General features: G+C 46.5%; 1 protein-coding gene across 2 annotated transcripts in view; it reads left to right on the top strand.

The window, feature by feature from the left end:
• AP1G1 (adaptor related protein complex 1 subunit gamma 1) overlaps positions 1 to 22,030 on the top strand; it is a 126,601-nt gene that overhangs the window by 92,640 nt on the left and 11,931 nt on the right. Inside the window, exons 12-22 of one of the 2 annotated variants that reach the window (XM_075009218.1) lie at positions 2,114 to 2,254; positions 2,831 to 2,885; positions 11,124 to 11,246; positions 11,570 to 11,656; positions 12,241 to 12,368; positions 13,449 to 13,553; positions 15,210 to 15,351; positions 15,868 to 15,994; positions 16,493 to 16,588; positions 16,810 to 16,970; positions 18,007 to 18,105. In XM_075009218.1, coding sequence (XP_074865319.1) covers positions 2,114 to 2,254; positions 2,831 to 2,885; positions 11,124 to 11,246; positions 11,570 to 11,656; positions 12,241 to 12,368; positions 13,449 to 13,553; positions 15,210 to 15,351; positions 15,868 to 15,994; positions 16,493 to 16,588; positions 16,810 to 16,970; positions 18,007 to 18,105 — 1,264 coding nt within the window. Of the gene's footprint in view, positions 1 to 2,113; positions 2,255 to 2,830; positions 2,886 to 11,123; positions 11,247 to 11,566; positions 11,657 to 12,240; positions 12,369 to 13,448; positions 13,554 to 15,209; positions 15,352 to 15,867; positions 15,995 to 16,492; positions 16,589 to 16,809; positions 16,971 to 18,006; positions 18,106 to 22,030 lie in introns of both variants that reach the window. The other variant, XM_075009217.1, reaches the window with a different exon arrangement.

The raw sequence follows: 22,030 nt of genomic DNA on the forward strand, positions 1-22,030 counted from the left end.
CCTGCACCTCCTGGACGTGAGGAGGGCGTTTGGCCTTCTACATAGACAGAACTAAGTCCTTCCGGAAAACGGACAGACTCTTAGTCTCTCTCGCTCCCAGATCAAAAGGAGAGGGTCTCTCTTCACAGAGAATCTCGAAGCACATTGTGTCCTGCATAAAGATGTGCTACGAACTTCGAAAGACTCCTTTACTGGCCCTGCCTAGGGCTCATTCCACCCAGGTGGTGGCGGCATCAACAGCCTTTTTCAAGGGCATTGCGCTAAAAGACATTTGCAGAGCAGCAACCTGGTCATCCTATGACACCTTCGCCAAGCATTATGCCCTACACCGGGTATTCCAAGAGGATACCCGCCTCTCGACAGCGGTCCTTTCAGGGGCAAGCTGCACATAACCCGATTACCCACCTCCTTTTTTGGGTTACTGCTGGGTAGTCACCTATCGTGGAGCACCCACGGGGACACTCGAAGAAGAAAGAAAGGTTACTCACCGTAGTAACGATGGTTCTTCAAGATGTGTCCCCGTGGGTACTCCACCACCCGCCCATCCTCCCCTCTTCAGATCTCTGTTTGGTGTTTTTCAGGAGCATCCAAGGCGGTTGGTCAAGGAACTGGCGGGGACCGGATCGCGCATGTGGCTGGGAGTGCGCAGGGGAGCGGCGCGCGCCGGCTCGTGCGCGGTCCGGCAGAAACTGCTGGAAAGATCCGATCTGTGGCGCCGGGGCGAGCCCGACACCTATCGTGGAGCACCCACGGGGACACATCTCGAAGAACCATCGTTACTACGCTGAGTAACTTCTCTTTTTTCATCTTAAGCCTATCTAGTATTCGTGTGCTATTGTAGTTCTCTCTTTCTCCAAAGACACCTCATCCCCACTTCGCCAAGCACTGCATATTTAGCTTTTTCAGTCATTCTCTCAAATTAGGCCTTCCACCCCTTTGGTCACATATTACTCCTACCAAAACTCTCTTCTGTTTGTCAATATTGTTAGTGTTTTGTGGTGTTCAGAGCTCAGTACTATATTCCATGTGTCCATGCACCAAAGCCAAAGAGACAGAGGCCATTATGTCATCACTTAGTGAGGTGCAGTCTCTGCCAGTTCAGCCCAAAGTGGTGTCCTCATCATTATCTCATTCTATTGAAAGCATACCAGCTTTGTTGTCCCCGCAGTCCATGGGTCTCCTCGAACATCATGGCTAATCAAGTTTTTCTCCCCATTGAAAATTTGAGAGTTAGATTTAACTTGACAAATAGCGGTTTGTGTTTTTTAATGCACAACAACTTACTGAAAATGTGGTGGGTTCTCCATCCCTCAAAATTTTTAAGCTTGGATTTCTAGCTTGGGCAGACTCTTTGGAAATGAGGGTGTGAGGTTCTGTCCTCTGGTATATGGCCAGTCAGGTTAATGATCATCATGCCCTTCTGGCCGTCATCTGTAAAACTGTAGCCTCATGTGGCCTGGGCATGCCTTTCCATCACACCATTAGGTCAGTCTCAGACTATGTCTACTCTAGGCTAAGAAAGATGACCACAGGTACACAATTCTAGCTGCGCCAATTGCATTTCGAAAATAGACATACCTGCACTCTGCTAACTTGTCTGTTTATACAGGGCAAGGGTGATGGGACAGTTTCTTCCATCAGCCTCCTGTACTCCTGTCTCACGAGGAGTACAGGGATCGACTGCGACCCCTGAGAGGCTGATTTCATGTATCCATGTTAGATGCACGAAATTGAGCCCCAGAAGATAGACACTGAGTGGGTTGGTTGTCCGTGGTAGTATACATGGAGCCTAAGTCTGCAAAGTAGTGACCAACAGCTGGAAGTTCAGAAATTCTCAGATGGGCACCTGCTGCTGAAAGGTGTTCTATTCTTCAGGATAGTTAGGGATTTCCATACAAATGCTAGAGAACTTCCCTTCTACCTCTCTTCCTTCACAAGTTCTTAGGTGCTTAATATCTGCCAGTGAATGAGAAATTAGCGTTAATCAAGGTTGCTCATGCTTTCCTTGCTAAAAGGTAAGAAAGCAGGAAATGGAGGGATTTGGGCAGGTGGGCAACCTGTATGTGTATTTGTTGTTTGAAATAGCTTATTAGCATGCTTTCTCTTGTTCCAGGCGTGCAATGGAACTGAGCTTTGCGCTAGTTAATGGGAACAACATCCGTGGAATGATGAAGGAACTGCTGTATTTCCTGGATTCTTGTGAGCCAGAGTTCAAGGCAGATTGTGCCTCTGGAATATTTCTTGCAGCAGAGAAGTAAGGGCTCAATTAAAGTTCACATTAATCCTCTGCAGGTCCAGGGAAGTGTGTGGCTCGACATTTTTGTATCTCTCCCCACCTTACAAGAAGCAGTGAGGCTGCTGGATTCCTGGTCGTTTCTTCCCTTCACCACTGCAAATCAACCTTGGTGTGATCTGTTGTTATATCTATGCTGAGTAAGGGCATGTTACAATGTTTATAATTTTATGGGAAGTACTATTCGTAGGCACTTAATTACTGACTACGTTGTTAAATAAATCCAGTGCACTGGCTCCTGCTATTTTTCCATTAAATTGCTAAACAAGGTGATCTCATTACCACTGTCACTTTATAATTGGAAGACTAGCTCCACTGTCGTGTCCTGCAGACTTCATAGTAAACCTGGTCCTTTAATGTTGATGTATTGAAAACCTGAATCCATATGCATTTTCCCAGGCAATGTGAGAGAACTTTCTGGTGAGTGATGGATCAGAAGGTGAAGGAAGAGAAGGCTTTCATAATCCTGCCAGGTTTTCTACTGGTGGTAATTGCCAGAACTAATTACTTCTCTGATTTTCTCTGTTGTTTTCTCAGGTATGCCCCTTCCAAGCGCTGGCACATAGACACAATCATGCGAGTCTTAACAACGGTAAGTAGAGCCTATCCTAAGAACCTGTGAAGAGCTTGCTGTTACTTCATGTGGTGGCTAGTCCTGTGGCTGTTCGAAACCATCAGCCATTCTGCTCTGTGCTTGTATTTACTGCAGGCCTTTGGACACTAATATGGAGCATGATGTATGTAGGAGCCTGGGACAGCTGGTTAAGGTGTTTCTTAAAATGAGAATTGGAAAGGATTTAGAATTTTTTTTGGTAGATTTCGGAAGACACTGAGCAAGGAGCCATTATGGTATGATGCCCCAATATTTAATACTTCAGTGGCAGTAAGACCCAGGGGCTTGGGACAAAGTTGGGACCACCTGTTGCTGTGTGCAGCACAAGTAAATATCTTCTATGGGAGAGACCATAAACCATGTGATATATAAAGGATGAGAGGGGAGGGTCACAACCCAGTACATACAGCCAGCAGTTCTCAAACTTTGTCATACCATGACCCCCTAAATGCTAAATGAATTTGTGTGACTCTACCCCCACTGCTCCACAAGTAAAACTAATCCTTTTATTGGGATTAGGATTGGACAAGAAATAAATATGCCAATAATTTTTGATAACTAATTTTTTTTATTGGAAATAGACAAAAAATCAAATTTGGAATCATATTGTTTAATATGAAGGATGAGCTTGTTTATTGTTGCATAATTTTTGAAATCTGCATTTCATCGTAGAGATAGTCACTCTCATTTCTCATTCCACATTTACTTTTGATCGATGCTTGCTTGTTATAGCAGCAACTGCAGAAAACCTGACTCGCACAAATAAGATGTTGCAAATGGAATAAATATGTTCATAGTTCCTCACTTAATTCTTTGTACTCATTTTGCACACTGATCCAAAATTCAGAGAGAGTCATTGTAGAGAATTTTATTTTTAAAGCAGTTTCAGAGAGAGATCAATGATTTGCTCCTCCTCGGTAGTAGTTAGTGTATCAGCTATTAGTTTATTGTTAATGGGTTCCTTATGCAATCAAATCTTTCAATATCCACATCTGAGAAATAGCTCTTAAAGTAAAATTTTAAAGAAGGGTGATTTAAAATACAAAATTTCACATCTTCACTTATGTGTGTTATTGCTTTCACTAAATTATTTTAAAGTAGGAAGCATATCTAAATGTGAATTTTCCATTTTGTTCTGCCACAGTTCAACTTTCCTAATAAATGCTTTCAATTTATCATAGAGTCGAAGAATAGTATTATTACCACCTTGCCGTGAGGTATTAAGAGTGTTCAGCTTACTTAATGTGTCACTTAAATATGCTAACTGCGTAATGAAATCACAATTGATAAACGTGTGCGCTACTGTGCCTTTCCTCAGTTAAATACTGGTGACGTTCATTCCTTAGTTTGAAAACTTATCAAAACGTTTCCCCGAGACAGCCATCTTGATTCACAGTAAAGCAGCAAAGGAAGTGTGTTCAGTGCCCATCTCTCCACATAACCTTGCAAACATCCTTACCTTACAGGCCTGGTTTTATAGTTCACAACAGTTACGGTTGCTTGTAGAATATTCTCCAATACCAGGCTCAAATCTTTCGAAGCGAGAGCTTGCCTATGAATCATACAGCGTGTCCAAACAGCACCAGGAGCTTTTAGGCGTATTAATATTTGAAGTCCTCTATGACAGCCTGACATAGAGCGTGCTCCGTCAGGGCATATGCCCACACAGTTCAACCACTGTACGTGATTTGACTTCATAAAGTTATCAATTATAGCGAAAAGATCCTCAGCTTTACTCATCCCTGTAATTTCTTCACAGAAGAGTAAATCTTCATTTATTTTACCGTCATCAACTAATCTAACATATGTCATTAAATGGGCATCTTTAGCCTTATTCATTGCCTCATCTATCTGAATGGGAAATGATTTGCTTCTTATTTTTTCAGTTAGTTGCTCATTAAGATCTAGCACATCTACAGTTCGGCAGCAAACAGTGTCGTAAGACAAAGGCATACTTAAAAGCTTTTTAGCACTAGACTCCCCCACCATACTCATAACCATATCAGCAGCTGATGGAAGTATTACATTTTCTTCAGTTGTGTGGGGCTTTTTGCACTGAGAAATTCTGTATGTAACTTGATAAGAAGCTAAAAGTGATTTTGAAGGGACGCTTGTATATTTTGTTGTTTCATTTCATCTCTTTTTCAAATGAAAAAATCTCAAGGTTTGTTAAGTCTGCATGACTTGTTTCCAGATTTCGTTTTAATTTGCTTGGCTTCATACTTTCTGACAAATAACACATTGAGGCTGTTCTATTCCAGTGACAAAAACACTTGTGAAACCAAAATATATGTAACTTCCATCATACTTTCTTGATATAAGCCTGTTTTTATCAGCAGTATCAGTAGATTTGTCATCAGCTTTTTGCTTCCCACCCAATAAAAATCTTTCCATGTTATAAGGCTAGAAATTTAAAATACCAGATGAAAGTTTTTATAAATTTATAATAATTGATAAAAGAACGGAACTTCACATGCACTCCAAGGACTACTAAAGACGTACTAGCAAACACTACGCTGTGTTGGCAGAGACACTAGAAACACACGAACGTTTGCAAAAGAAGCTGAACCCGACCATCTGAGATCACGGGATCAGCGTTTAGATCGTCAGTGGAAACATTGGAGATACACAAACATTTGTGAGAAGCCTTGTCTGACTATCGGTAATCATGTGATCAGTGTCAGTGGATTGCCATTTGAGATGCCAGAGACACAAAATTTTTGCAAGAGAAAAACCGAATCCAGCTGTGACCCCACTCTAAGGTGCTCATGACTCCTCAGGGGGTTGGGACCCACAGTTTGAGAAATGCGGCATACAGCTTTTAGAGATGAACACTACTGCTGGTCTTATGAAAGTAATTATTCATAAAGTGACAACTAATCCAGCTGCCTTTGGACCTAATTATAATTTATTGACTGACCACTTGATACCCATCACTGCTGAGCTGGGACTAGAAGGCGGCCTGGCAGGATGAGCATGCCATATGTAAGGGGTAGCATGGAGGAGTTAGTGTGAGAAGCTGACAAGTGAGTGCTATAATTTAGCAGTTGAGACAACAGTCTTCTCACAACATGCCTGAGAAACTAGGGTTGTGGTTTGATTCCTGTGCCTTTGGGTCCTCGGGTGGAAAGGAGTAGCTTCCTTTGTTGAGACAGAGACTTGATTTCCATTCAAAGGCTGATTCCCTGTGAGAACTGCCTTGGTATGATTCCACTTGAGACATGTTGCCTTGCCACCAAATTGAAAGAGAGGGACTTCTAGCAAACAGTTGCACCAGTTGCCTCCCACAGTGCCCTGACCTAGGCCTGCTGAGGCACCAAAGCACTGCAGCTGAGAGCATGACTCCCAGCCCAGGAAGACAGACAGGTGGTAGTGCTGCTAAAGCTAGCACAATAAAATGTTGTTGTGACTATCGTGGCAAAGGTGGACTTGGGCTCGTCACCCAGGTACAGGCCCCAAGTTGTACTTAGGTGGCTAGCCCAAGCTACTGCCCTCATGCACCATTCACACTGACTGTTTCTAGTGCCTAGCTAGCTTGAGCAGAGGTAGTGTATCTATTTGCGCTGGACAGCATGCTTCCAGCTGCCGTGCATGTATACCAAACACCCTCAGTCCTTTCTGGTCTATCTTAGCTCTGAATGTTGGGGCCCATCACTGTGTGCCTGAAGCTCTGTTTTCTTTTTGACCAAGGTATGAGCTTCTCCCTATCGAAGCTCACAGTTAGCTTAGTTATCGCCGGTAGGCACCGTCTAATTTTCCCTTTGTTTATGCACTCTTCCACTGTTGTCCTTGGTCAGACTTCTGGATTTGTTCTTATTGCTAAGGCCTACTGGACAAGAGATGTAGGTCAAGCATTAGAGAGGTAGCCATGTTAGTCTGTAGCTCCGAGAACAACAAGACGTCTTCTGGCACCTTATAAACTAACAGATATTTTGGAGCATAAGCTTTCATGGGCAAAGACCTGTTTCATCAGATGCATGAGTGGGTGAGGGGGGTTCAGAGAGGTATTTAAAGAGTGGGGTCCCAGAAAAAGAGAGGACCAGAGCTGACAAAGTCTATTCAGCAAGGTGGAAATGGCCCATTATCAATAGTAGGAATCAAAAGAGGAAAAAACAAGTCAGATCAGACAGGGGGATATGAGCCATTGTCAGAGTCTAATGGGGAGATCTTAACACCCAGGGCAGAGAAGCTGCCTTTGTAAGATGCGAGCCACTCCCAGTCTCTGTTTAATTCTTGGTTAATGGAGTCAGATTTGCAAATAAATTGCAGCTCAGAGATTTCTCTCTCCATTTGATTTATGAAATTTCTTTGGTTCAGCACTGTCACCCTTAAATCTGCTACTGTGTGTCCAGGGAGATTGAAGTGTTCCCCCACAGGCTTCCTGTGTGATATTGTTGTAAAAGGCCTCCCCATCCATGGTGGACAGGGTGGTGTTTTCAGAAAGGTCACCAATGGATTGTAGTTTCCTGAGGAAATAGGTGGTATCTCGAAGAAAGCTGGGGCTGCTGGTAGCATAGGGTCTAAGTAGAGAGTCCACATATCCAGACAACAATGATCTTTCATTCTCACAGACCTAGAGAGGCAGGCCTGTCCTTGCCTACAGACAGCCTGCCAACCTTAAACAAATCCTCACCGGCCACTACAAATCACAAACCAGTGACTCTAGGCCTGGAACCAGCCCCTGTAGCAGTCCTTGCTGCCAGCTCTGTTCACATATTTACACCAGTGACATCATCACAGGACCTAACATCAACCGTACCATCAGGGGCTTCTTTACCTGCACATCTACTAATATAATATATGCCACCATGTGCCAGCAATGCCTCACTGCAATTTACATTGGCCAGACTGGATAGTCTCTATGTAAAAGAATAAATGGACATAAATCAGACATCAGGAACAGTAATGTACAGAAGCCTGTGGGGGAACACTTCAATCTCTCTGGATACTCAGTAGCAGATTTAAGATTGGCAGTCCTGAAACAAAGAAATTTCATAAATCAAATGGAGAGAGAAATCTCTGAGCTGCAATTTATTTGCAAATTTGACTCCATTAACCAAGAATTAAACAGAGACTGGGAGTGGCTCACAGCTTACAAAGGCAGCTTTTCTGTCCTGGGTGTTGAGATCTCCCCATTAGACTCTGACAATGGCTCATAGCCCCCTGTCTGATCTGACTTGTTTTTTCCTCTTTTGATACCTACTATTGATAATGGGCCATTTCCACCTTGCTGAATAGACCTTGTCAGCTCTGGTCCTCCCTTTTTCTGGGACCCCACTCTTTAAATACCCCTCTGAACCCCCCTCACCCACTCATGCATCTGATGAAACAGGTCTTTGCCCACGAAAACTTATGCTCCAAAATATCTGTTAGTCTGTAAGGTGCCACAAGACTACTTCTTCTCCAGGTCAAGCATTATACATCGTTTCTCTAAGATGCCAAAGTCAGGTGACATGTTTGCAACCTCATCTGCCTTGTGGAAAAAAGTTATGTTCCTGGCCCTGAGCCAATGGGTCTGTAAAGAAAGGTGGATAGGCAAATCCCATGGACTGCCTTCTTCCAAACAGACTCTGGCTGCATCTACACTACAAAATAAATTTGAATTTAATTCAGTTAGCTCAATTTTACCACCTGACTGTCTTCACTGTAAATACCATTAACTTGATTTAGGGTGCACTAATCTCGAGATTACAAAATCGCAGTTACCTGATGGGTATAGCATCAAGCTGCAATTCAGAAGTTTGTTTAAAGGCAAGTGTGGAAGCGCCACATCTTAAAAAGTGAATGTATTGGCTTCCAGAGCAGTCCCATATGTAATCTATAATGCTCCTCTCAGTGCTCCGCTCTGGCTGGTGCTCTCCAATAACAGGAAGGCTGTGAATTTCCAAGCAAGCTCAGCAAGCCTTTAGCAGTGGGCTCATGTTAGTATGAGAGCCTGAGAAATATCTGTCTTTCTTTGCTATTAGCACTGTTAGTGCATGTGCCCAGTGAAATAGCCTCTGCAGGGAGCTCACAGCTCTGTGTGTACACTTGTTTTTGTTTTTTTTCTTCCTGCGCTGCCTGGTGCCAGCCCATAACTCTCCATACCACGTCAACAAGGCTGTGCCGGGGGTTGTGCTTGCATAACACATGAGAAACTTTTCAGTAGTTTACATTTGTGTGCTAACCCTCTTCCCTCCCCCACAGGCACTGTATAGTCTGGGTCTTTCCCACACTCAGACACATCACATGGGTAGCCCCCAACCAAATAAAAGGATGTGCGTGCCATTCGGTGCTGACCATGCTGCCAGTCATGTGTTTAGGGCTCCAAGGGTGGGAAGGATATTCTGGGCTGTGCTGCTGCCGCTGTGAGGAAGTCTCCCCTGGCAGTTAAGGTACTGGGGGCTTTGCTGCTGCTGTGTGGAAGTGTCCCCCAGCAGTTAAAATACTGGGGGCTTGACTGCTGCTGTGGAAAAGTCTCCCTCAGTGGCTGGCCAGTTGAGAATGCAGTTGCTGCACCTGTGTTGGCAGTGTAATGTGGGGGGAAACAAAAAATTCTTTTTCCTGGACTTTTCTATGCTCTTTCTTCTAACTTTGAGGGTCCCTGCATTATTTCCAGGAATTGGCATGTTTTCAGGGATTGGGTGGGGAATGAGGAAAATGCAATGTGGGAAGATGATGTCAAGACCAGGGGGCGTACCCAGAATATTACGGGGATGAGGGAACTGTGGGATAGCTTCCCACAATGCAGTACTACAACAGTCGATGTTAACCAATTTGTGTATGGCAGCAATGACTCGACTCTGTGGGGAGCACGTGGGAAGTGAGTACGGTCAAATTCAAACTTAAAAATTCCAGAATTAGAAAATCGGTATAAATAAATTCAAATTTATCTTGTAGTGTAGACACAGCAAGGAGAGCTGCTTTCTGCATCCAGGAATTTTTATGCTTCAATGAAGCATTTTTTGGTACTAGAGAATGTGATGTTGCTGCCTTTCATGTTCTGTTCTTTGGAACCGAAATCCAAGATGCCCTGTACAGCTTCATCTTCAGTGCTGAAGTTCATGCCAGGAGGAAAGGCATCATCCTTTCAGACCTGTCTGAGGATTCAAGATGCTTCCTTTTTCTGCTGTCTTAATGTGGAAAAGGCAAAAAGAACCATGGGCCCGGGATCACAAGTAAAGGAACATAAGAGTGAGAGAGTCAAAGACCTTTGTGCTGAGTGATGTAAGGAACTTTTTATATCAACTCAAACATTGGCATTGGTGCTTCTTCAGCAGGGCCAGCAGATGTTGTCAGGCCAACTTCTCATTCCAGCCTCTGCTTCTCCCTGGTAAAATGGAGTCCTAATTCATGCAAATGTATAGCAGACAATTGCTCACAGTCTGGGTTTGCCAAGACACAACAAGCAGACATAAGCACATTTTTGCTTGTAAGCAGCAGCCTTAGCTTGTGCTTCACTAACCGTTCATACAGTGAACAATGCCAACATATTTTCTGCCTGGTTCCCACGGAAAGCGTGTAACTTTGTGTTGTGGTAGCCTTCATTCGGGCAAAGAAACCAGGGCCTCTGCAGCTTAGGCTTTTCTGGATCATCACGTGTGGTTTGTAGAGGGGGCAGGGGGAGAAGCTGAATAATGACTGTCCAACTATTTTGCTGTGTGTGTTCCCCACCAGCTATAGGACATGTCTGCACAGCATGGTCACTGACAGCAAGTGTGGGGTGTGTGAACAATATCCTCCTGTGCAAAGCAGACTGTGTCCACATTGTGGTGTGTTGTACGTGTGGCAGTGAAAGGCTGCTGCAGCAGCTTCTTGCAGTGGGGCAGCACTTCAGCCGCAGGGAGGCATGGGGATGCTACATTGCTGGTTTTAGCAGTGTTGCGAGGAGAGGCACTGCTTGGGCATAGAGTGAGCAGTGTAGAGCGTGTACTTGAACGTTTTGTTTAGTCTTCGCTCTGCTTGCCCTAGCAGTACCTTGCCATCTATGCTGCTGTGTAAACCCCTGCCAGTGGGCCATGCTGTGCAAGTGTTCTACGTTCCTCTGTAAGGAGTGTGCAGTGTAAACACCCACAGAGCATCTCTTCAGGATGTTGCAAAACTGTCTGATTCTTAGCAGATTCTTTAAAGTGCCCTTTGAGTCTGCCCTGAGTTGGGTGGAGTCTGCTGGAAGAGGGTGTGACAGTGAAACCAAAGAGGTCTCCTGTGTGTTCCTTGTTAATATGACTTCTCTTTCAGGCAGGAAGTTATGTTCGTGATGATGCAGTCCCCAACCTGATCCAACTGATAACAAATAGCGTGGAGATGCATGCCTATACTGTACAGAGACTCTACAAAGCCATCCTTGGTGATTACTCCCAGGTAAATGTCCAGTCCAGGTTTTAGATCAACCCCTAATGCCCCTGTTAGTTGAGCCAGCATGAGAGAGTGCTTCCCAAGGAAGTTCAAGGCTTGGTAATGGCTACTGACAATAGTGCATGGCCCTGTTCTCTAGCAAGTGAGGCCCAGAGTGGCCCTAGTGATACCCATTCTTTTGATGCATACCACTGTCCTTTGGGACCTCTTGATGGTACTGGCCAGTTCTGCAGTATGAACTGAGTTTGGATACTGCTGAGCCTTAGCTTGGTGTGTCGTTCAGAGAGCTGCTCGTTCTTGACATGTCTAACCTCCTCTTCTGACAGCAGCCCCTGGTCCAGGTGGCCTCTTGGTGTATGGGAGAATATGGAGACCTCTTGATATCTGGTCAGTGTGCAGAGGAGGAGCCAATTCAGGTACAGTTCTGGGATGGGGATGAAGAGAGTTATTGGGAGTTTACTGGGGTGGGTTGGAATAGGGTGGTGCTGGGTATGTGGCAATGAGGGATGTTTTGCTTGGGTTAGCGCTAGTGGGCATGGTGCTGCTGGCCAGGGAATAATCTCCCTGCTGTAGGACGGAGCTGGACTGTTGAACTGTATTGGCAGCTCTGGGAAGCTCCTGGCATTGGTGGTGAGTTGAAAGGGATGGGGGCTAACCTGGCTAGGTGTTTTGGCCATGCCAGGGCTGTGCATTGCAGTGCTGATGCTACTTTTCTTTGATGGGAGAAGCCCATGTAGTTCATAAAATATATCATTTATGATTTTTAAATTATAAATGAATTGTTAGGGCCTATCCAGTGCTCTGCATGCCTATCCCAGAAACTGCAAATCTCACTGTAAACAGAAGTAGTGTTGCACTGTCCATAAATATACTGGCCAGTCTGTCCTCCCCGGTGATACAGGGGCTGTAGAAAATGATGACTTGGGAGTGTTTCCAGGAGATCGTGCAGCAGAGCCCATCTCTTCTTTGATACTTACCCTGTTGCACTTGGTTTACTCAGGTAACAGAAGAGGAAGTACTTGATATTTTAGAAAGTGTCCTGATATCAAACATGTCTGCATCTGTTACACGAGGTTATGCTCTGACTGCCATCATGAAGCTTTCCACAAGGTTCACCTGCACTGTCAAGTGAGTCTGCTAGCATTGCATGAGGAGGGTGTGCTGCTGAAGGCCAATGGGCATGCATGCAGCAGACAGGAGGGCACAAGCTTCAGCTAGGCAAAAGGGAGGGTTTCTGTGATGTGACTTCTGCCTTCATGAACTGAAAGGGGTTTTCCTGTTGCTTAGACTGTGTGATCCAGCTTTGCATACATGTAGGAAGGGTGTTGCGTGGGTTTCTGTGTGTTGTGCTCTCCCTGTTCATTATTGTCTGTGCTCTTTGTGGAGACCGTATTACTTCATTTGAATGTATTATTTTGCGGACGTGAATCATCATTTAGGTATGAAGTTCCCCTTTTGGATTCCCTCTTTCCATAATTCAAAGGGATTATGCTCCTTGCAGGGACTGGGCATGTTGCTATTACTGGGGATATGTTATACCCTGTAACAGTCCAACAGTGTCAGATATCAGAATGTCATGGGCCTTTAGAGCTACCAAGATAGTAAATTAGAAACAACACTGTCCCTATTGGGTTACAGGTCAGTCACATTGCCACCTGCTGGAGTATTCTGAGCTCCTGCCTGGTGCATGCTGTGCTTATTGCTCTCATCATTAGAGCCCTTCATATCCATGGGTGGTGGAACAGATACCCATGCCAGGCTCTCCTCCCCCAAATCCACCTGGTCACCCAGGTGGAGGTTGGCAGTGGGGGCAACTGGGCAGGGCCCTGCACTGCTGGCGGGAAAAGGATGCAGGAAGTGCCATCCTAAATCCCCCTGCAGGAGGGTCCGAGTGCCAGCCCTGCTCAGTCCCCCTCACCCCCACCTGGTGAGCCCTGACCTCTGGAGCCCCAGCCTTGGGTTCCTGCTTCCCCTTCCCTGCCAGTCACTACTTTCATGTTGCTGGCTTCTTCCCTGCATAACATTGTCCTGTTGGTGCTCATCTATGCTCCTGCCCCTACAGACAATTTTTGCGTGATGCAAGTGAAATCCAGATTGAGCATCACAGATTGGATATGGAGTTATGCCTGGCAGATGTGGATGGGGGTGCAGCTACAGATTTTTGTATCCTCGCAGGTCTGTACTCATTGTTGATTTCTTTCCCCTCAGCCGCATTAAGAAGGTTGTATCCATCTATGGCAGCAGCATTGATGTGGAGCTGCAGCAGAGGGCAGTGGAGTACAATGCCCTTTTCAAGAAGTATGATCACATGAGGTGAGTAAGATGACACAAAATTTTAAGGTGAGAAGGGACTGTTTTGATCTAGTCTGACCTCTGGCCTAACAGACCAGAGAACATCAGCCAGTGATTCTGTATCAAGACCATAGCTTTTGCTTGAGCTAGAAGAATATATTCTGGAAAACTTCAGTCTTGACTTAAGGACAAGTGCTGGAGAATCCACCACTCCCCTTGGAAAGCATACAGTGGTTCACGCTGCTCGTTGTTAAAAAATGTGCAGCTTATTTCCAGTTTGAATTTTTCTGACTTAACTTCCTGATGTGTGCTTGTTGTGCCTTTGTTTGCTTGATTAGACCTGCTGCATTGTCTGATTTAATCTTCCCATGTGAGTCTCTTTAGCTGGTAATCAGACAGTCCCACACTTACAAGAAATATCCAGTCAAGGTCTGCCCTCCTCACCAGACTTGGGGACAAGGGAAGGATAATGGGAGTCCAGAGTTATCTGTGGAAGATGGCCAGCTCCATCTTCCAGGATCAGCTTCTGGGCACCCTAGAGCTGGGCTTCTTTGGGCTATATTTTAATAGCTTGTCTTGTCCATGTCCCCTTCTCCATTCGTAATATTGTGGACACCAACTCCCTTCCCATTGGAGATGCTGTAACCTCTCTGTGGCAATATAGTAATGGCTCTCATGAAAAGGACACAAGTGGATAGCTGCTTCTAATGGAATTTAGCTGCTGGAAACATGATGCAGCTGGCATCAGATGATCAGCCAGCTCCCTGCAAATGCGCACGGGGCACTGTAAGCACAGTTTAGGAAGCTTTGGCTTGGATCCAAGAGGACCATGAATGTTGCTTGTGTAGCTTTGTGAGAAAGGCTCGTAAATGCTGGGGTGGTGAGCATATTGGCCTTCATTACCCCCCTGGTTTCTCTATCCTTGAGGGCTTCCACTTACGAGGGTTTTAGGAGTAGGTGAGAATGCCCAGTCACATGGCTCAGGTTCCTTGACAATGTGATGCTTGTCATTTTCTAGTCTTTAGAGGCGCACAGACAATAGCCTATTCAGCATCATGTGGCATCTCTGTGGGGTGACTCCCAACTGGGTAGGCTCACGTCAAGGGGTGGCTGTCGTTAAGTCAGCATCTGCTGTCTCTTTGAGTATGGTAGCATGTTCTTCAACCCGTTACTTCCAGCTCACCCTGTTCACACATGCAACCTCTGTGTTCAGACTGTCACCTGGTAGCTCTCCTGGAGGACTGGAACCTGGGTAAATTTGCTGTGAGGGGAGGGTCTACCTTCCCCATTCTTACTATGCCTTGTGCTGGCTAATTAACATTTCTGTTGGGAAAATACAGCTCCATCAGCTGTAGAGAAGCAGATGACTTCTGTGAAACCCCTCTGTACCCCAGTGTGCTTAGGTTGTCTTCCCCTGAATTTTGGGCTGCCCTAACCTAGCTCTGTAATAGGACCTGGCCCTTGTAGGCACATGGCAGGTCTCTGCTTTGCCTGTAAAACCTGTATCTGTCAATAACAGGTTTATGCTTGTGACAGAGTGACCACAGTCTTTAAATGGCTCAAGCTCATTGCATGATCCCAGAATTCAGCTCCCATCATAGAGCTAAAAGAAAGGGCTCATCCTCTTCGCATCTTGAGTACTTTGGACCAGAGTGTAACCATATCGGCTTCTTTCAGATCAGCCCTACTTGAGAGAATGCCAGTTATGGAAAAGGTTACCACAAATGGCCCCACTGAGATTGTACAGACCAATGGAGAGACAGAGCCAGCAGTGTTGGAAACCAAACCTCCCCCCTCTGGGCTGCCGCCCACGAGCCAGGTAATGGATGCTGCTCTCTTCAATTGGTGTAACCCTCCCCCTGTCCTGTCAGAGAGAGGTGTTGAAAGACTGTCCCCCTCTCCCGAGTAAGCCAGGAGCATCTCTGCTTCTCTGACTGCCTGGTGCTACCTGTCTCTCCTTTGCTGATTCCCAGGCAAAAGAAGGGAGTCCAGGTACAACATCAGGGGAAGGTGCCACAGCAGGAGTGCGGGCTGGAGCAGGTGGGGTAAATGGAGTAAATCCCACCTATGAGCTGTGCCCTGCCTCAGTGTTCAGAAACTCTGCCTTTCCTTCACATAGCACTTCCTGCTATCTTCCTGAGACCCCTGGAATCTATATTGCTTAAGGTGCTAAGAGTAAATTGTTTGTATTAGGCCAATATTAGTGTAAGAGCTTCACAGGCCAGTGGCTAAGAGGAAAACCCTTTAATCTGAAAGCAAGTGGCATTGTCACAAGTGCAAGTGAAGTCAGCAGGGAAATGAGTTTGTAACTGGGGTTTTATTGTTTTCTATTTAGGCAAATGACTTGTTGGACTTACTGGGAGGAAATGATATAACCCCAGTCATTCCAACTGCCCCTACAAGCAAGCCAGCCTCTGCCGGTGGGGAGCTCTTGGACCTCCTGGGAGATCTCAACCTAACAGGTAAGGCCAGGCTGCAGCTATTGAGTTGTATTGCAGGTCCCTCAGCCTGATGGCAATAGATGAGCCAGGGTAAGAGAGGCATTCTTCCCTCTTTTCTTTTTTCTTCAGGGTCAGGATCTTCTTCAGGGAAATGCCCCTTTCTGTCAGGGGTGAGGGTTTTCCAGGGTATTTCTTTGGGGGCTGGTCTAGGGCTGATAGGGAGGAGGGTGGGAAATAGGTTAGAATAAGCTGTGTGTTCCTCTGTCCTGGGATGGGTTCTCAGCCTGGCTGTAGAGGGTCGAGCAGGGTATTCTGACTGCCTGGAGACCTGCTGGCTGGAGAGGAGAGACTCCTTGCTGGTGATGGCTGAGGTTGAGTTTATCCTTGGGGAGAGGAGATGGCCCTGTTGCGTTTCATGTTTGTAGCAGTAGCAGACTTATTGCTAATGCATGAGCTGGGAAAGCCTCATTGCACTTCTTGCTGGCTAAACTGTATCTGCTTCTAACCTGCTTTCTCTAGGTTCTCCAGTCTCTGTCCCTGCCCCACAGATATCACAGCCTCCATTTCTATTGGATGGACTCTCATCACCACCTCTGTTCAATGATATTGCTGCTGGTAAGAGCTCTGAGCACACTGAGCTACTGGAACCATCTGGGGGTCTGGTAACAAGGTAGAGGATTTGGGAGCAATGTGTGAAGGGCTGAAAGAGGGCACACTGTGAAGGGGAGGAGGCGAGCAGTTCTGAATGGAGGCTCTAGGGCAGCAGGTGGGCCCTGCTGATAGGGAGATGCTCTCCAGGTCCTAACTGGGCTGCTGCTCTTGTCCCCTGACTGCAGGCATCCCATCCATCACTGCATACAGCAAGAATGGTTTGAAGATAGAGTTCACCTTTGAGAGATCGAATACCAACCCCAGTGTCACCGTGATCACGATACAGGCCTCCAACAGCACAGAGCTGGACATGACAGACTTTGTGTTCCAGGCTGCGGTACCAAAGGTAGAGCTGCCATGGCAGGCTGGGTGGCTAACCTCTGCCTGTTTCCAGATCCTTGCAATTGTTTTACCCCTTCCACACAGAGGCAGCGAAGCTCCAAGAAGCATGAGAAGGAGATAAAGTTGTTAAGCTGTTTTCTTAGCTCTCACAGCAGGACTGTTTGGGCAGCTTAAGACAGTATGTTGCATTGAGTATAACTTTTCTCAGCAGACACCTTTAGGGTTGAGCTTTCCCAGGTCTGGCACTGATCCTTCTGGGAAGTCTGATTAAACACAGTTCAGCTTCTCTTTGAGAATCAGACACTCCTCCTTATCAACAGGCAGAAACGCCCTCTGAACAGCTCCCACTCTGAAGCAGGAGGGAGTAAGAAGATGAAACTTGAGAGGAGGGAAGATGCCTTCCTGTGTCCCAGAGACAATCCAGTTTGGCTCGGCTGAGTTGGGAGAGCTTGTGCATGTATACCTAGTAGTCCTGTGGCATCTAGAGACTAACACGTTTGTTAGGTCATGAGCTTTTGTGGGTAAAAACCCACTTCGTGCATGTTTTCTTAGCAGCTCACCAGATCAGAGCAGGCCACTCTGCATGTGTGCACAGAGCTAGTCACAGACTGTGGTAGAACAGAGACAGTGCCTTTCTCCCCGAGAGGCAGTGTGACTCAGCCTTCTGGCAGAATCAGTCCTGTGTTAACCAGGCTGCATTTGCTGTTTGCTCAAAAACACAGCAGAAGAGGCTCTGCCTCAGGCTGGTAAGGCTCCGCCTCCTCTCCATCCATGAGCATTTGTCAGTCTGATTTCAGCCTGTGCGCATGCGGCAGACACACAACCCTCAGGCCCCTGGAGTGGTTCAGGAGTGCCTGCTGCAGATCTCTCTGAAAGGAGAAAGGACCCAGGCACTCCCTTAAAGCAGCCTCTCCATAGCACTTTCACCATTGCTGTACACGGCAGGAGATAGTCCTCTCCCCCACTTGATGTGGTAGTATTGTTTCTGCAAAGTGATTGGTGAAGTCGTCTTTCTAAAAGGTCTTTTCCCTTTTCATCAGACATTCCAGCTGCAGCTCCTGTCTCCCAGCAGCAGCACCATCCCAGCATTTAACACGGGGACCATCACACAGGTCATCAAGGTTCTGAACCCACAGAAGGTGAGCAGCCCGCTGATGGGAGGAATTCATGAGCCCAGTTCACATGGCTGTTGGGGATGCTGGGGTATTTAGTGCTGCTTATTCTCTAGCACAGATCTCCAGGCGTAAGCCTTTGAGCTAGTACTGATGGCGTGATAGTCAGTGGTGGTATGGTTGCAGTAGTGATATGGCCATGTTCTCAGGAGGTGAGAGAGACAAGCTGTTACTTAACCTGTCTTGTCAGCGTACTGTAGTCAGAAAAGGGCTGTAAAGTAACAGACTTTTTCCCTGGATCAGTCCAATGGCTTATCCTAAGAGCAGCTAGTCTGGGTAAGACCAGTGATCCAGCTGACCCAGCATCCTTGCTCCTGATGCTGGACAGGGCCAGGTGCTTCAGAGGTGATGAACAGAACTAGGCAGTTGTTGATTCCTACCCTTCATCCAGTCCTGTCAATCAGCTGTTTGCAGAGCATGTGGCTGCATTCCTGGCCACCTTGGTTTATAGCCACCCATGGACCATTCTGCTACAAATTTCTCTTTTTTAACCAACCTGTACTTTTGGTTTTCACAACATACTCAACAACAGATTCCATAAGTTGACTCTGCACTGTGTGAAGAAGTGATTCCTAATGTTTGTTTTAAAGCTACTGCATGTTAATTTCTTTGAATAGCCCCTGGTTATTGTGCTATGTGAAGGAGTAAATAACACTTCTTTATTCACTTTCTTGGTACCATTTGTGATTGTATAGATCTCAGCTATATCCCTTTAGTGGTATTTTTTTTTAAATGAACAGTCCATCTTTTTAATCTCTATTCTAACAGAAGCTGTTCCATACCCTTAATAATTGTTGTTCTTCGAGTGATTGCTCATGTCCATTCCATTTAGGTGTGTGTGTGCCACATGTGCAGTTGTTGGAAGGTTTTCCCTCAGTGGTACTCATTGGGCTGGCAGTCATACTCTTGGCATGGCACCTCCATGGCAGTGCTGACCTCTACCTCCTCAGTTCCTTCTCACTGTCTGTGATGGTTGCTGGAGCATCTTGATCCTTGCATTCTGCAAGCATTTTTCCTAGTGGTATTCAGCTACAGTGTGTTTAATTACCATAGTTAGTACTGTAGAGACCTTTCCTACTTTTCCATTCCCCAGACTGAGGCGTGCCTTTGTCCCAGAGCTGTAAGCCTTGTGATAAGTGCTCAAGCCTATGCCAAGTGGTGACTGTCATGACTCCTGCTTACAGTGCTTGGGAGAGGGCCACCAGTCTGAAAAGTGCAAGATCTATAGGGACTTTAAACCTTGTACTAAGAAGGAGAGAGACTTGTTTAATGCTCCTTTTCTTGGATGCAGCCCTTTGCCTTCAGTGGGAGTCATTGGTACCTTGCAGTACCACAGAGGGATGATGCTAGGGAGCAGCTGCTTCCCTGGAACTAAGACCCATGGGTAAAGTGCAGCACCATCCCAGTCTCTAGTGCCACACTCGAAGAGGTCAGAGAGGGGCTGCTCTCTATCTTGGCACACTGATGGGACGCACCACCAGTTGGGACACTCGGACCCTGTCACTCCTGTGGCACTCACATTGACTCAGGCTGCCCCAGGCAGCCTTTGAATCCAGTACTGGTGGACTTGCTGGAGCTGAGGATGTGGTGGCAGAGGATCTGGATTTGCTGTCCATGCTACCTTTTGAGGCTTCCAGGGATCTGATGGAGTTGACTCAGTTCCCTGGCCCTGTCATGAAGGCTGCAGTACAGCACTCAGATGCATGAACCATGCAACAGGTGCAGCACTGGCTGTAGGGGCAGTGCCCATAGCCCCTTGAGAGAGAGGTCGAGCACTGACCCATGCACATTCAGTGGCACTAAAGCTGGTATCAGCCAGAGACCAGCTTTGGCAGAAGCTTACTATAAGGTCAGTGCCCCCCACAGCACTGCTCCCCAGCACTGCCCTGGTCTGCTTCGGAGTACTTGTTCAGAGGTGGAGGCAGTCTCTCACATCCAGGGTTACAGGGCATTGCTCAAGGTCGCAGCACCACATTTCCGTACCCCAACCTTCCTACACACCATGGGGCCTATGCAGTGGCCCTTTTAGACCTCATGAGCAAACCACCAGACCCAGGGGCACCATATAGGGGCCACCTCAATGTATTTGGCTCCCCATGACACTTTTTCAAGCCACATCACTTGCCATGGCTCTGGACCCGAGTTTAGGCACAGCCACAAACTTGCCAGTCTTTGTCCCTCACTTGAGGGTGAAACCATGGCAACCCATCCACCACCCAGAAATTGTATAATTGATTGCTGGGGAATTAGAAGGACAAAAAGACCTTGTCTTTCCCTCTCCCCTCCAGAAAAGAGTCGTCGTCCTTGCCAGACGAGGCAGTGCCTGGCAGTTATCCCCCTCCAAGCCATAGATGCCAGGGCCCATAAGGACCTCTTACAAAGGGTCCAAAAGAAGTTGAATGTTCTGGCTGAGGAGATTATGAAGGAATTCAATGGTATTGTCAACATCCCCACCTCTGAGGGCCCTTCCATGGTGGCCCCTAGTTCACACAGTGGCCAATTAAAACGACGAAGGTGCTCTGGCAAACCTCAGCCTCCATCCTATCTTCAACAAAAGGGGTAGAATGTAGATAATTTGTGCCACAAACATCTCTTTACCCACCCCCCGCAGGGGACCCTGAGAGGTGACCAACCATAGAGAGAGGTGGGGACAGCCTGGCCTCTAGCCAAAGACCAGGGAGCCAAAAAAGCTAGACCTTTTTGGCTGCAAGATCTATGCAGCTCGGGGTCTCTCTTGCTCCACAATTCCGATCAACAGGCCATGATGAGTTGTTACTCCTAGAACTTATGGTTGTCCCTGGACAAGTTAGAAGAGTTGCTACCTTTAGTAGAGCAAATCCATGGATATCTGTTTTTTTTATTTGTTGAAGTAAATATGAATATTCACAGCTCACTTTTGTGGATGTGGCTGCAAATACAAATTTTATATCTAGAACCCTGCAGATTTGCAGATACTGCCTTTATTTCCATGGGTATCCACATCCTCAGAGATGGGTATGCATACAGATACAAATTTTGTATCTACTCAGGGCTCTACCCTTTGGCTTCTTGGTAAGAATTCATTGCCATTGCAGAGAAGAGGAAAGAATGGCCACTGCAATAAAAAAGCACTGGTTGTAGGTGACGGGCCTTCCACCAGAGGTCCAGAACACCATTCAGGACCTCCCTTTCAATGGGACTGGCCTTTTTGGTGAACAAACAGACTCTAGACTGCATAGGCAACCTGCAACTCCTCAGATATTCATACCCCAGCCACACAATGGAGCCCTACCAGCAGGTCTGCACCAGGACTGCCATAGGAGAAGTGGTATGATCAATAATTCGGCGAAGGGAGGCGCTGTAGATCCTCCTGCTCAGGCCAAGGAATGGTCCCCTCAGTAAGAACCAGGGTGCCAGATCAGGGGTTTGAAGATGTGCCAAAGTACAGAATTCCAGTCTGCTCCCTGGATTGACTTCCCTGCGTGAACCATTTGTCCTGTTTCTAATATGCCTGAGCCCAAATTTGCATCAGATTGCTGGGTTCTAGGTAGAGTGGAAATGGGAAACTGTCCCATTCTATGACCTCCCACCCTCCAAGTCCCCTTGTTCTTCAGGGAGCCCTCTCACAAGCAACTTCTCCTACAGGAGGTGCAGTTGCCTGTTGCCTGAGGGGCAATAGAAAAGATTCCTCCTGGTATTCAGGGGCAAGAGCCACTATTCCTGGTATTTCCTAATCACCAAGGGCAGATTGTGGCCCACTTTAGACCACTGGGGCCTCAATGTTTTTATGAAAAAGACAGGATTCTGAATGGTAACCCTAGCATCCATCCCTTCCCTTGACTCTGGGGGCTAATATGCTGCCCTCCACTTAAAGGATGCATACTTCCACATCTCAGTTATTCCAGCCCACAGG

The sequence above is a fragment of the Carettochelys insculpta genome, chromosome 14 (assembly GCF_033958435.1).
Source record: "Carettochelys insculpta isolate YL-2023 chromosome 14, ASM3395843v1, whole genome shotgun sequence".
NCBI lineage: Eukaryota > Metazoa > Chordata > Testudines > Carettochelyidae > Carettochelys > Carettochelys insculpta.